Consider the following 14,955-nt stretch of genomic DNA (forward strand, 5'->3'; position numbering starts at 1 on the left):
AACTTGGGTGGATTCAGTTTACTTATAATATAAACATGTGTCATATCATCAAGTTAAAACTTTATCATACTCAAGACAGCTTTCCACAAGCTGTAAACTTGTCCAGCCCCATGACATGTATCACTGGCAGCTCTGCTCATACGGTACCCAGCAACAACTCTACCACAGAAGATGATGGTTTGACTTTGCACTCTGCCTCCTGGTGGTAATAAATTTAGAAATGATTAAAACTGAGACTGGGTATATGTTGCAACACCTTGCTGAACCTAGCTCCTGTCCTTGGAGTTCTCCGTGCATTTTAGAAACTAAACCTAATGGTTCTCCCTGCTTTATGGACTTTCATAAAATTAATGCAGAAACCTCTTAATGAGTGGGCTTCAGAAATATCCCCATTCGACACCACTAATAAAACACAGTCATGGGTTTTGGCACGTTAAATACACTAGCTGCTTTCCAGTATCTAGTAAAAACTTTTTTCTCTGGGATGTTTAACTGTAATACACACTTAGATGACCTTATTGTCTACACCTCCTCATGGAAAAAAATATCTGAAAGTCCTGAAACAAGTATTTACATGGCTTGCTAACATGCCGCTTACTTTAAAGGAACACTCACACCAGGGTAATCTAGGGGATTTGGTTCTATTGGGCAGGGAGTTCCAAAAAATGGCCCCTTTGTTTGGTTTGGTTTGCTGTTACACTGTACTTTACTAAAACGGTGCAAACTGCCTGAACAACGTCACAAAGTTACAACAGCTGCTCGCTAGGGGTGATATTTCCCAAAACCCCTGCTGACCAACATGAAAGAAGAAGAAAATCTGGCTCATTGACTGGCCAGGGCTGAAAACAGCTTGTTCATCATAATGAAACAAAGGAGCAACACCAAGTTTCTGCAGTCTTGAGCTTTATGTTTTTACTTTGATGTTCAAACCTAATGTGGTTTTCACCAGAATCTGTCCAGTATGAGCAGCAGTACAGGCAGCAAGATATCTGACATGTTGTGCTATGACAAGTCCTACGTCACTTTCTCTCTTTGGTCTGTTTGCTTTCACACCAAGTGAACTGGACTTTGCTTCTTTGGTCTTTACCAGAGTTTGAATGTGCGTTCACACTGCTCCAAATGAACTGTACTATCCATGGAAGCGGGCCAGGGTTCGTTTAAAGCGGACCAAACAGTGCCAGTTAGAGTGTGGTCTAAATCCAGTGACTGGAAGGCCATTGTTAGGTAGAAAGAGAGGTCCGGAACGAGTGTGCCCCATTGAGGCTAAATTTATTACAGAATTTTTGCCACATCTTTTTCCACTGGTGTTTACCCACTAACTAGCATGCTTTGTCCCAAAATAGAAAACACTATTGAATCCTGCACCTCTATTGTCTGCTCTTGACCTGACTGTACCTTTTAAACTGGAAACTAATGCAAGTGTTGTGGGAGCTGATGGTAATGATGGAGTTGATCACCCTGTATGTTGCCTCTCCTAGAACTTTAACCTACACCAGCTCAAATATCCTACTAATGAGAAAACTTTGCACTTGGAACTCCAACTTTGAAGTGTACTTTAGTTCTGGTTCACCATTGTTGTTTATGCAGACCATAATACATTTTTATTTTTTTAAAAAACCTTTTAGTTTATGTCTTAAAGCTGTAAGGTGTTATGGTCCCAGGCCTAGGCATGTTTCTTTTGTGTATTTAGTCTATATGTTATTCACCAGGCTGTGGTTCCTAACCTGCAATTGGATGGTGTGAGTGCTTAGAAACACCAATCCCTGTGGCTCCCTCGTCTATTTAACTGCACTGCTGGCATCCACTTACTGCTGGGTTAGTTTTTCAACTCCTTGCCAAGTGACCACATCACAGAGAAGAAACAACTAGCTTAATTATTTTGTAATTTTATTTCTTTGTTTGGACACCTCATCCTCAACTTAGCTGGGTTGAATTGTCTTTCATTTTTCCTTTGACTGTTTTGCATGTGTGTGCATGTTTAAGACCCCGCTTTTCACTGACTAATAAATGACTTAACCAGTTCATCCTGGTTTTAATGTTTACTACTTCCTTGGCATTCTAACAAGCACATTTCACATCAGAATTCATTTCAAAGAGAATATAAATCATTTCCATATAAGTCCAATTAGAGACAGAACAACTAATCCAAACCTAAGGCAGTAATCTTTCAGCATGACCACAATCATCATATTGCATAAGCAATGCTCAGGTGGTTTAAGGGGATACATTTAAATGTCTAGGAATGTTTTGCTAAGTTTGAAAGAGCTGGAACTTTTTTGTCTTGAGAATTGGGCATAAATGCAACTACCTTGATTTACCAGAATTATAGAGACATAACCCAGGAGTCTTGCAACAAAATGGGGTATTATAAAGTAATGATTTTTGAAGGAACTGAATACTTATGAATGTTTAAGTTAGTAGCTTGATTTTGTTTTACCACTTTAGAGATGGAGAGCCTTTCTGGCATCTCTAGAAACAGTAATGATAATACTAATTGAAAAAATAATAAAAACAAAGATGATTATTGCTTATGTATTTATGCTCTAAGACATAGACTCGCTAAATAATGATTTTCTTAATATGTTTTGATATTGTTTGACCAAACCAACAGCCCATAATGGCAGAAAACTTTGAGCCACATCCACTGAACAGATGAGAAAATGTATTTAAAATTGTCCTTACATCTGTCATCATATGTTTTAGCTGACTGGTTTCTTTGTCTAAATAGAATGACATCATATTACTGTAGCTAAAGCTCAGAGTATTTAGATTTAGCTTGGTTAGTTTTCCAATGTCTGGCAGAAATATGTTTCCACTAGGAGGAGCTCTAAGAGGCCTTGACATAGTTGGATTAAGCTCCATGACAAACATGACTTCATATTAAACACAGATTATCAATGCTATTTGTCTAGGAAGTTCCTATTGTGTTGCCTATAAAGATTTTTTTTCTTTTTCTGTTATCATAGCAAACTGAAACGGGTTCATGATGCCCCCCTCTGGTTTGGTTTGCAGAAGGATTGAATTTCCACCCTGTTGAGTCAAACAACTTATTTCATGTCAGGTTGAAAAGTAAGTCTATGAGCTCGTCTCAGACTGATGCTGAAACCAGGTATATTACCAGCTAGTCTTAACTTTTCCAGCCCGTTTTATCAGTCTGCAAACAGCAGCAACTAATCACAAACCCTGAAGTCATTCTTTGCAGGGACAAATCGTTTTGTGTTTACACAGACGTCTGACACGTAGATGCTCTGTGTGTGCTCGCTGGCCCCTGAGTTTGTCCGCATGGAAGAGCAGCGGAAGAGAGTGCAGGTTGGCCTCCACATATAAATTCCTGCTAAATTTATTAAGTGCGTTTTCAAGGCAATCTGTATGCAGAAAATGCACATGCTTACATAATGAAAGCCTATTTGATTATTCCAATTAAAAGGCATAATGAAGAAGAAGAAGAAGAAAAAAAAAACATGTCAAAGCTGCTGGCTCCTTGTGAAAAGGTGGAGTTCTCTGTCCTCGCGTAAAGCAGCGTTATTGCAGCTTTTCTCATGTTAATGCATGTAGTTTGTAAGGCCTTAACTGCCAGGGCATGATAATGTATCAGCTGAATCTCCATCGGCATCCTTGATTGTCTTCGGGTCTCCTGCAGGGCGACAACAAGAGCCCTCATCAGAATAACAAGGTAATGATAGTGTTAACTGGAATTTAAGGGGAGTGGTAAACTGAAATATAGATATAATATTATCATAGCCTATTTAAAACTAAAAAGATGCGGGTTTACTTTATTGATACGAATAACTCAGATGCAGACGACCATGGTGATGTTTAATCAATTTACGCTGCGCGCAAGCTACTGCTGTGTACGTGAGAGAGGGTGGCTTGGGGGTGCTAGTGGTGAGGTTTTGCAGGCAAACCAAGGGGGTAGGGGGTAGGAATAGTGTTGGTGTTGCCCATGCTCTCTGACACCCACCCACACATACACACAGAGAGCCGCACAAACGGCGCAGACTTGGCAGACACGCGAGCAGAGTGGAGATTTTCTCTGAAAAACAAGACTCCTCGGTTTAGTTTATTCACTCACACCTGACTGAGAATCATTGTCTAACCATGGGAACACAGATTAAACTTTATGATGTTTATCCTGTTTTTAGTCTTTAAGCGCAGACGCGGCGTGGACCTGTTGGATCAATTTGGTAACTTTTTTTTTTATTCCCCACTCGCGCAGTTTTCGTAACTCCTCGTGGAAGTAGGCGTTCTAGAGAAGGAAGAGTGGAAAATGAGTCTGACCAGCTGTGGGAAGATGGTTTGACCCTGTGCAAAACCCCGGTGACCACCTCTCCCTCTCAAACACACGTGAAACAGCAGCTCTGCGTACACATCGCTCCAAGTCAACATGAGCCTGTCCGGCGGTTTGTCGGATGCTTGTCAGCTCGTTTTACTCGACCGCATGGAGCCGGAGCTGTGGAAATAGGGTTTGCTATCCATGCTTTCTGGGGAATAGTTGTTGCAAACACGTTGGGGCGAAGCAAACAGCCTGTCGTGCAGAGTTTGGAGAGAGCAACGATGCGTGGCACTTTAGGCGCATTCATCCAGTCTTGTCTCATACTCCTGGTCCGGGCAGACCAGTGGAGGCTGAAGGACTCCGCCAACTGCGACCTCAACAGGAAAGTAAGTGATTTTGAAACTATAATCAATGAGAGACTATTGCAGAAGTTGCTAAATTGTTTATAACCACATTACGTTTAATTTGGACATCTATTTCAGCTTGCCTGTTGTAGAACTTCATAACTTCATAAGACTTCATAAAAGTTAGCGAGTGAATGAATCTTAAAGTGCCATTTACCCTCTTTTTCTATGACATGCTGTCTACCCTCCTCCCCCAACACCTATGTATTAAAAGTATATTTGTTATAAACAGAAAACCTCTGCCTTCTTAGATCTGCTTCATGCAACTACTGATTATGTTATTGAACCAAATAAAAAATGAATAAATAAATAACTAATATTATTGATCATGACTCATGCTGATTAATTGATGAAGTTGCTAATTGCTGAAGCACATACTGTTTTGTGTATTGGCATTGTGTAACATGCTGCACAGATTCAAGGCAAGTTTCAACTAAAAACTTATTTACTTATTACTTTTCCATTGTACTGATTGTTCTTCAGCCTCTTATTTTCTTCAAACTTGTCACACAGACTATTAAGATCATTTCCAGGAACAGCTGGAGGATAAAGCATTCTGGGCATCAGTCCATAGTCTGACAATCACTGACATGTTCATTGTTTGTTTGGCACTTGGATTCTAAGTGGCCTGTTAATAAGTCATTATCAGTCTGTTAGCAGCCTAACAAACACTCTGCTGCGGACAAAGAGGTGTTTGGTGTCAGACAAGCCTGCTGTTGGTTGTAAAGTAACTGTAAATCTCTCTTGCATGCCTTTCATGTGTTTGACTTGAGGTTAGTGCTGAAGTGCCTAGACAATAAATTGAACATTGAAAACTACAACAAATTAAGTCCCAAAGCTAGAATTTGATTCCAGCTTTGATTTTAGGGCTGTTTTAACAAGAAAACAGATTATTTGAAGGCATCTTATTCTGAGTCTTTCAGATATTTAATCAGTCAAACTGATTTAAAAAAAAATTACAACATTGTTTTTTGTTTTGTCCTAACAAATTTTCTTGCTCTTCCCATCAGCAAACGGACCTAAACTCCTTTCTGTGGACCATCAAACGTGATCCCCCCTCATATTTCTATGGTACAATCCATGTTCCTTACACACGTGTTTGGGATTTCATCCCTGAAAATTCCAAGCAGGCCTTCCAGGAGAGCAACATTGTGTACTTTGAGCTGGACTTGACAGACCCTTACACCATTTCAGCCCTGACCAGCTGCCAGCTGCTTCCACAAGGTGAGAACCTGCAGGACGTCCTACCCAGAGACATCTACAGGAGACTTAAAAGACACCTTGAATATGTAAAACTCATGATGCCCTCATGGATGACTCCTGATCAGAGAGGGAAGGGACTTTATGCAGACTACCTCTTCAATGCCATTGCTGGGAACTGGGAAAGGAAGCGACCTGTTTGGGTAATGTTGATGGTCAACTCGTTAACTGAGGCAGACATCAAGACGCGAGGGGTACCCGTGCTAGACTTGTACCTGGCACAGGAGGCGGAGAGGATGAGGAAGAGAACAGGAGCAGTCGAGAAGGTAGAGGAACAATGCCACCCACTAAACGGGCTCAACTTCTCTCAGGTGAGTTTGTCATGTACACATTTCTCCACTGCATTGTCTCAACTGTATTTTCAGTTTCTGTGGCCATCCATAAAGATATCAGTTGTCATGACATCAAAAACAGAAAGCAACTGTCTAGAATTCAGATTATTTGTATTAATGACACCTAACTCTAAAGTCTGGACTTCTTCCTTTCATTAGCAAGTTGTTGTACCTTTGATATTGTTAGGAATGAGGAAAATGACTCCCCCTGGAGATAATTGGGTTGAGAAACCTTTAAACCTTTTAAGTCCCAATACATCAAGCTGACAATCAGTTATTGGAAACATTGGGAGTGTTGGCAAACATTTGGTGCTTCTTTGTGTTTGGCATGTCACTTCAGCACCGTTAGGATCCACTGACATTCTTGACCCAACAACAATCCAACATGTTTAGCTCAGTAAATAAACTACAGCTGTATTCCACTCTGGAAAGTTACGCCCACTTACGAAAGTCTAGATTGTAAGCCCTAGCTCTAGCTGGCAGCTAGATCATTGTAGTGTGTACAGGTACTATTTCCTTGCCCAGATAGCTCAAATAGGTTAAGTCTTCTTCTTTTTTTACTATATTTCACAATTTCTTCTTTCAAAGTTTCAGGTTTTTAGGAAATGTTTTTTACCTTGAAATTAATCGTAACCAGCATTCAGAACCAATAATCAAAGTAATCTTGCTCATGCCAATTATTTATATTATTTATCTTAAATATATTTAAAAATATTGATTAAATGACCATATGTAGTTAAACAGTATGTACATCCTTTCACTTACTTTGAAATCAATATCTACTCTTCTATTATGAAAATATTTGCAACAAAAGCTTTCACTTAGCTGTGAGGCCTAAAAATAAAACAACACTAAAATAATTGATAATTAATTGTAATTGTGGCAACATGTTCAATAAGTCGTGATATTGATTTGTGGTAGGGCTGGACAATTTGGCCTAAAAATAAACCTTTTTAAAACAATATTAAACTTAAAGATTCTGGATGCAAAATGTGTTTATGTTTTATATATGTTTTATAAATAGTAAATACCGTCATAATATTTTCACCGTATAGACAGCTTCATATCCTGTAGAGAGAAATGCAACACCACTGCATCCATCACCTCTTTTCATCTAGATCCTTATCATACCGGATTCCCTGTGGAAATAGTTCCCCTGATGTTGGTTGTCTAGTAACGAGTGTTGGTGGGCTGAAGTTGTTGTCTGCCTCTATAAGAAGGCAGCATTTTTCACTGCGACTATATGCACAGCTAAATTCCACACAGCTAAGTGACGGCTCACTTCACTGTATATCTGTTAGTGATTTCAGAAAAACACTGTTCGGGTGCAAAGGAAGGGCTGAGCCCGCTATTAACTATGGAAGCCAAAGGAGAGCATATATGGTGCATATAAAAGAGGAAAAAAGCAATCCTGATTTTCATAAAAATAAATCATCATAAACAAAAAATTAGCTTAATTGATTAATCACTCAGCCATAATTTAATCATATTGCTCAAGACTAAATGCAGTTTAGAACAAAACTAATGAAGCATATCAGTTAGCCAATTGGACTTCAGCATGAAATGATGCTCCAATTACCTAACAGAAAGAAAAAAATCCAACTAAAATAGGACAGATAAAGTAAAACTTGCAATTGAATATTTAAGACTGAAGCAAAGAAGGATATTTTGTCAACTTTTATCTACAGAAGCCTTTTAGGGAAGATGCGCCCTTCGCCTGTTATCATGGCCATGTTCAGATGAATGTAGCAGGGGAAGAAATATCACGGAAATTGCAGCAGAATAAGACTTTAAGCAAGATATTGAGATTAATGGCACTGACTTTGGGCTGAAATATATGATTTCTAAACTTTTAAGCTGAATGAATAACTGACAACCATGTGTTGTCTCTGATGTGATGTGCAAAGTCAGAAGTCTCAATTATAAGTTACAAAAACACTGAAAGGTTTTTTCCATGAGAATGACTGCATAGTTGAGAAATGGTGTGTAGCAGCAGCTTTGAGTTAGCTTACATATTTCCAGACCTACATGGTGATTAACAGATTAAATACTAGAAAAAAGAGCATTTGCTTTGGACTTAATATCGACTGAACTCATTGGGTGGAATCTGGAACAAAGGAAAGAAAAAATAATTGGTGTTTTTAATCACTATTACTCATTTTTGCATCTAGGTGATACTCCCTAATTACTTGACTTAACAACATCCATATATTCATCATTCCAGATAACATGCTGCACAATGAAGTGCATGGTTTTATCTTTATACCCTTTTCAATAAATTCACAACAAATCTACTGCTTAGTCCATCGCGGGAAGCTGAAGCCTATCTCAGCAATTAACAGACGAGAGGCAGGAATGCCCTGGACAGGTTGCCAGTCCATCAAATGACCAACACAAAGAGACAAACAACCATTCACACTCACATTCATTCCTAGGGAGAATTTAGAGTAACTAATTAACCTAACATGCATGTCTTTGGATGGTGAGAGGAAGCCGGAGTACCTGGAGAGAACCCACACATACACGGAGAGAACATGCAAATCGTTAATGGTGGTAACTAATACATCTAATTAATTGCGTTAATATTTTTAACGCAGTTAACACGTCCATGGCATAACAAACAAGCCCAATTCATCCATTATTTCTTTGTTATGACGTTGGGACATGGAGGCGTCTAGAGCCTGCTGGGTCAATGGATGGATTTGAGAATAAAAAGAACATTGATGGAACACATGAGTGTCACCCCTGTGGAAGATGATAGTGTATTAACACCCACACTTTTACGCATTGCACGGGTTCCACAGCTGCACCACTTTTTTTTTTTTTCATTGTAAACAAACGTGGCTGGTCTAGTGGCTCTCTGGTCTTCTCTGTGTCTGCTCCTCCTCTCCACCTCCTGTCGCTCCTTGAATCATGACGGCTGACGGTGATCAGCTAAGCGGCTTTTGTGTCGCTAGTGCCATCTCTCTTGTAGCGTTTGTTTATCCTTCAGGTAAGAAGGAGGAAACTAGCGGTTCATGGTCCGTACTAGCAGGCAGGACTTTGACAGGACTTTTCTCAAACACAGCAGCTGACAAGTAGTAGAAAAAAATGTAGACTTCAGTTGTCCAGGGGTTCTGGTATTTTTGGGGACTTTTGGAGACTAATGTGAAAGACATTTTAGTTTACTATATTTGAGCCGTGGGTGCTGCTGCAGGCCCATCCCCTGTCCAAAAGTGCTCACAGCTGCCGTCAGAGCAGCAGATGTTCACCTCTGCTAATATGAAGTGAAGTCAGAAAATGAAACGCACAAAGTTGACACTAGCTAATTCCACTCTGGCCTACCATCAAATATTAATGCCTATTAATGAAGAGTGTGGAAGAAAACATTTAAAAAGTTAAAAGTACTGTAACATGTAGATTCCTAATCTGAGAAGAGTTAAAAATGGCATTTTAACTTTAGGTCTGCTCAGTTTGGGCCAGGGATTTTTTCCTATTTCATTTTCTACTGTTTTGAATTGAAATGCAATTAAAAGCATTTTCCAGACATTACTAGAGCTCGAGTTTACAGTATTAATGTCTGTGTCTGTTATTTGATTTAGTCGTCCACTAAAATACATTTAAATAAATAAATGTTGCTTTTTAACAAATAATGTTATTTGATTAAAATTTGATAAATTTAGATTAATTAATTAAAAAGCCCATATATATATATATATATATATATATATATATATATATATATATATATACACGCAAATGAAGGCTCTCTTCCTCTTTTTCCCACAGCTTAGTCTAGTGGAGAACAGTGTGGTGTTAATAATCAGCTGTATAAACATTCAGCTGCTTGCTTCCCCATGTCCTTTGTTATTAAAGAAAAATGGATCCTAATGACTCAAGTCTGCAATCACCAGAAAAAGGAGCCTTGTTTCTCTGACAAGCAGGCAAAAGTCTTCTTGTCCACCTGTCTGCCTGCTTCTCTGTGCCCCCTGGAATCCATTTCAGCATTACAAACATGTCTCCGAACAGCAGTCACTATGAAATCGTGTTGCGTATTATTGAGGAATTTCTGCTCATGTTGGTCAGGAGTTAAAGGGATTAACCTTGACTATTTAGCTTAACGGCCAGCAGCTTTAAGTAGTGTTATTTTAAAGCAGCCCTTGTTGTACCCTCAATATACCACCTTTTGGACATTTTTTTGAGAGTAGGAGAGAGGTGTTAGTCACTGTTTTTGAGTTTTTGTTTCTGAAGTACTGATATACACATGTACTGTGCAACACAGTTAACAGTTAAAGTCATTTTTAAAATTTAATTAAGAGGAGGTTATTACTTTGGGTTTGGTTCTTAACAACTTCCCCTTTTCTTAGATGTAGGAAGTTCATGAAAGTCATTTTGCGTATTTTGGACACAAGTCATTTGTCAAACTAAGAAGTTGCATTGTTGTGTATCTAAAAAAACACAAAAACGCTATCTCAATAGTTCTCAGAAAACACCCCAACAACATGCACCAGTTTGTGCCTCATTAAACAGCAAACATGTCCTCTTTGTTGGGTTGGTTTGAGGGTGGCACTGGAGTACGTTTCTGGAAACTTTTAAGCGACAGACTTAAGTTTTACTCTGTTCTGAGACTAAAGGTAAAAGAATGTCAATCAATTCTGAGAGTTCATCATTTGCCACATCAGAAACAGTGAATTATTATAATCTTTGATTAGATATTATTAATTTAAGATATTGTTTCAATTCCTCCCAATAAGGATTGAATCATCTTCAAAAGTTTTTGTGGATATGTTTCGTTTCCATATACCCTTCTTATTCATACAGTATCTTATAAATCCAAATCAAGTACAATAGATGTCTTTGGTTTCTTTCAGCTATTGGTTGTCATTTTTTAAATAATTGTATTAATCTAAAGGCAAGGGCATATTTTTCCAATGACTTTTTGTATCAAGCCAGTCTTTGCACGTTTTTTTGTGTAGACATGGGTAATTGTTATGGCTGTTGGAGAAAGAATGTAAAGCTGGGGTTAGGATTGCCAACACATTTATAAAGATAGTAAACCCTTCATCATCCCTAATTTCTCTGAATTTATTCTGAAAAGCCCCTACCAAGCTTAACAATGACGTCTACTGTCTCATAAACAACCCCTATCCTGACATTTTTTACCAAAACAGCAAACAGATTGGCGCTCCATAACTTTCACACTCAATTTCAATCTTATCACCAGCAGCTCGACAGACGCCTTCAACCCGCTGCCTTAATATTGCAGTAAAACCTTTTTCTCCTAGTTTTTTTTCTCGCAGGTGAAAAGGCCAGTTTCATTTAAAGCCTTTTAGCTCAACTCAACTGTAAGACGTCCAGACAGAGAGTGATGAGTGAGAGACACGCTTGACACGCCTCAGTCGCCATTCTTGACTGAAAAAGATGTTTAATCAAGCTACAAATAGAGGCATATTTACGCTTTGTAACAGTCTCAGTAATGTTTTCACTGGCCATTTGTATCTGGCATGAAACAGATCAAAGAACAAAATGAAAATATTTGAAGTACTGAAGCAGTGAAAAGTTCTCTCCTTGCGCTCATTAAGGGCAAACCCAGAATGGCATCCTGCCTGCTTGCTTACGTCCGACAGCCCAGATGATATGTAATTCAGAGGATTTGGATTGAACCAGACATTCTCCTATTCAGTGAAATATCAAAACAAAGCCTTTGTGTAGTTGGTTGGATGATTGCACCATTAGCTGGACCCTTTGTTTCTGATTTCCACGGTGGAAAAAAAGCTCCTTTGTAACTGTACTGAAATCCAATCCTGAAGAAGCTTTTGCAAAGTTGGACCTGCTGTCAACCACCAGTTCACTGAATCCTGCATCACTTTAAACCAGGCATCTTTTTTGTTTTCTTTTTGGGATGGTTTTTGACTGATACCACCCTTATAGAAGTTTCTCATAAAGGTAAAATAGCTAAAATTTTGGTAAATGGCTTCATGAGGCTGTCTCTAACTACCTAACATTTAGTTTGCCTGTCAATACAAATTAAACCCTTTAGCTCATTATCAAACCACAATGAATTATACTTTCTTTTGTCAGATCTTTAATCTGGCTAAGCATGACTGCTCTTATTCTTGCACGGTGCTCCAAGTCTTTTGAAGAGAGGGTTCAGCCTTGCCTATTACACTAAGTGAGCTTTTCGAGGACAACAATAACCACATGAAGGCCGGCTTTCTGTGTCACTGTTGTTAGAAACCCACGGGACATTCCACACCTCAGTGGTGCAGACCTGCTAATGAAAGTGTTGTTTCTTTCCTCCCATCACTGGGAGTAATGGTGCATGGAGACGTGATGAATGCAGGTCTCAGTGTACGTCTATGAAAGCAGAGAAGGAATGTTTGAAGCCCATTTAGTTCATTCATAACCAGGAGAACAAGGAGAGCTGAGATGCAGACTGAGATCAGTAGAAGAGCCATTAAAGAGAGAAGGCGTGACTCCATCTCCATTAAAGGTATCATGACGTTACCTCTGTTTGACAACCTTGAAACCCCAGTTGCCGTATTTCCTTTTGAGTTGAACTGACAGGCGACGGGGCTAGATCTGAAGGGTTACACAATGCAAGGTCTGATGAAATCCAAACAAAACCCACATTTATAACATTAAAGAAATACTAAGTTGTCAAAGTCTGAATAATGCTGTTTTCCCTTTTGATGGGGCAGTTCAGTTCTATTATACTTTCATTTCTCTCTTTTTAGTCTTTTAGTGCATTAGCGAGCTATTTTACCAACCAAAATTTAACATAAATTTTGCCTGAAGCAACATTAAGCATTTGATTTTTACCGATTTATGTCTTTGTCTTGTTGCATTTAAAACTTAATTTTTGCACCTGTGTGCTTGTTCAGCTTCCATAAACTTAGATGATACCTCACCAGATTTTAAGATTTAAAGGTTTAGATAAATTCTTTTTAACAAGTCATCTTGAACTATGGGACAGGAAAATATTTTGGACTCAGAAAGTAGGGTATGTTTTCAATTACAGCAACAAAGGCAAAGCTCTTGTGACCCAAACATATAGACTTTAACAATGAATAAATCAATATACAATTGGCTCTTAAATCTGCAGATTTATGGGAAAATGTCTATTATCAGTCACAATCAGAGAAGTCACATAAGTAAATGCTTCAACCTGAATGAGAACTTGTTGAAAAGAACAGATGATCCTACAAAATGCTGGTTTGTTATGAATGTTTTATCAAGATAGAAAAGCCATCCTTAATGTTTGACCTAGCATGCGCAGAGCCTTTGAGCTAAGTGCTGCTAAGTTCACATGCAGAGAAAAATCTTTCCAGTTCCTGACTTTAATAATATTAGATGGTAAAAGGGTTAGGGTGTATGCATTTCAGAATGCATGCACGTGAGAAAAATCATGAGAAAAAACACGCTAAGCTATTTAGCTTAGCTCAAAGCATGAAAATCTGTGGAAACAACTTTGCTCTGATCAAAAATAAGAAAATTAGAACTAAATCTGATGTATCGTGTTAGTTTAATCTTTACAAAAAGTTGTGACCCCTGTTTGCAAGTTTTTTTCCTCCCTTATCTAGTTACTAACATAATTTGAGCTAGCATGCTACATGCTGAAAATGGCCTTGCAGCGAGGCAGCTCTCTGTGCTGCTCTCAGAGTTTGTATCGCAGCATTTTTTTTTTGAGGACATTGTAGTAAGTTCAGTTACTGCAAATATGTAAAACTGCAGCATTAATAGGGCAACAACAGATTATATCACAATGCAATACCAAAGGTTTTAATTTTTCATAATTCAAATATGCTGAATGTTAAATAAATGATCAATGAAAAGGGTAGTGCTAAATCTTGATATTAAAAATTAAGCAGCAATGCTTTATTTGCTACGTAGGCTTTTGGGCTAAGAATCTCTTAAGTTTGGTCTCCATGTTGAACCCAGATATGTTTTCCCCCTAGTTTGATAAATTTGTATACATTTTTCCTGTATATGGGACAATAATAATAAAAATAAAATGCCCTGGAACCACACTAAATCACTGCAGAATATATCTCCACATTGTGAAGGTCAACTAAAAAATAAAGGTTACCATATAAATCATTTTGGGGACACTTGCATTGCAACTCTAGCTATGTTTACATGGACAAATATTTAATCAGTCCAATTGAAATCAATCTGATTGGAGATTTCAGCTTAAATGTTTGCAGATAAAGTGATCTGATCAGTTGTATTTACATGATGGGCAGATTTAATACAATCGTAACGCATTTGACGCTTTTGGTTGGACGGTTCGATCGGATTAAAACTGCTCCATGTAAACTTATCTGCTGGCTTAAAGTTCTGAGTTTTTTCCCCCATACCAGAAATGATAAGAGTGAATGTAGTGACACTGGGAAGTCAGCAAGTTTAATCCTTGTAAAAGCACATATTTTAACTCTGAATGGACTAAGATTTTAATTGATTTAAAAAAAATAAGTGATTGATTTCTTAAGTTGTGCAAACAGTGATGTAGTTTCTATAATCTATTGTAGAGAATATATGCTAGCATTAAATATACAGAAAACCTAATAAGAGCTCATTTTTCCCAATCAAAAGAACCATGACCAGCGCCATCAGAGCAGAAGGGCCTGCAGCTATACTCACCCTTCACCACAGCGAAAAAGAGGAAAAAGTAAGAAAGAAAAAAGAACAGGAGCAACTATAAAGC

At 38.3% G+C, this 14,955-nt stretch overlaps 1 protein-coding gene across 1 annotated transcript in view; it reads left to right on the forward strand.

Moving 5' to 3' along the window:
• Positions 1-3,990: 3,990 nt before the first annotated feature.
• trabd2a (TraB domain containing 2A) overlaps positions 3,991-14,955 on the forward strand; it is a 55,394-nt gene continuing 44,429 nt past the window's right edge. Inside the window, exons 1-2 of the mRNA XM_041969191.1 lie at positions 3,991-4,659; positions 5,688-6,248. Of these exons, the coding sequence (XP_041825125.1) occupies positions 4,555-4,659; positions 5,688-6,248 (666 nt within the window). The 5' untranslated portion in view covers positions 3,991-4,554. The remainder of the gene's footprint in view (positions 4,660-5,687; positions 6,249-14,955) is intronic.

Source organism: Melanotaenia boesemani, chromosome 19, assembly GCF_017639745.1.
Source record: "Melanotaenia boesemani isolate fMelBoe1 chromosome 19, fMelBoe1.pri, whole genome shotgun sequence".
NCBI classification, from domain to species: Eukaryota; Metazoa; Chordata; class Actinopteri; order Atheriniformes; family Melanotaeniidae; genus Melanotaenia; species Melanotaenia boesemani.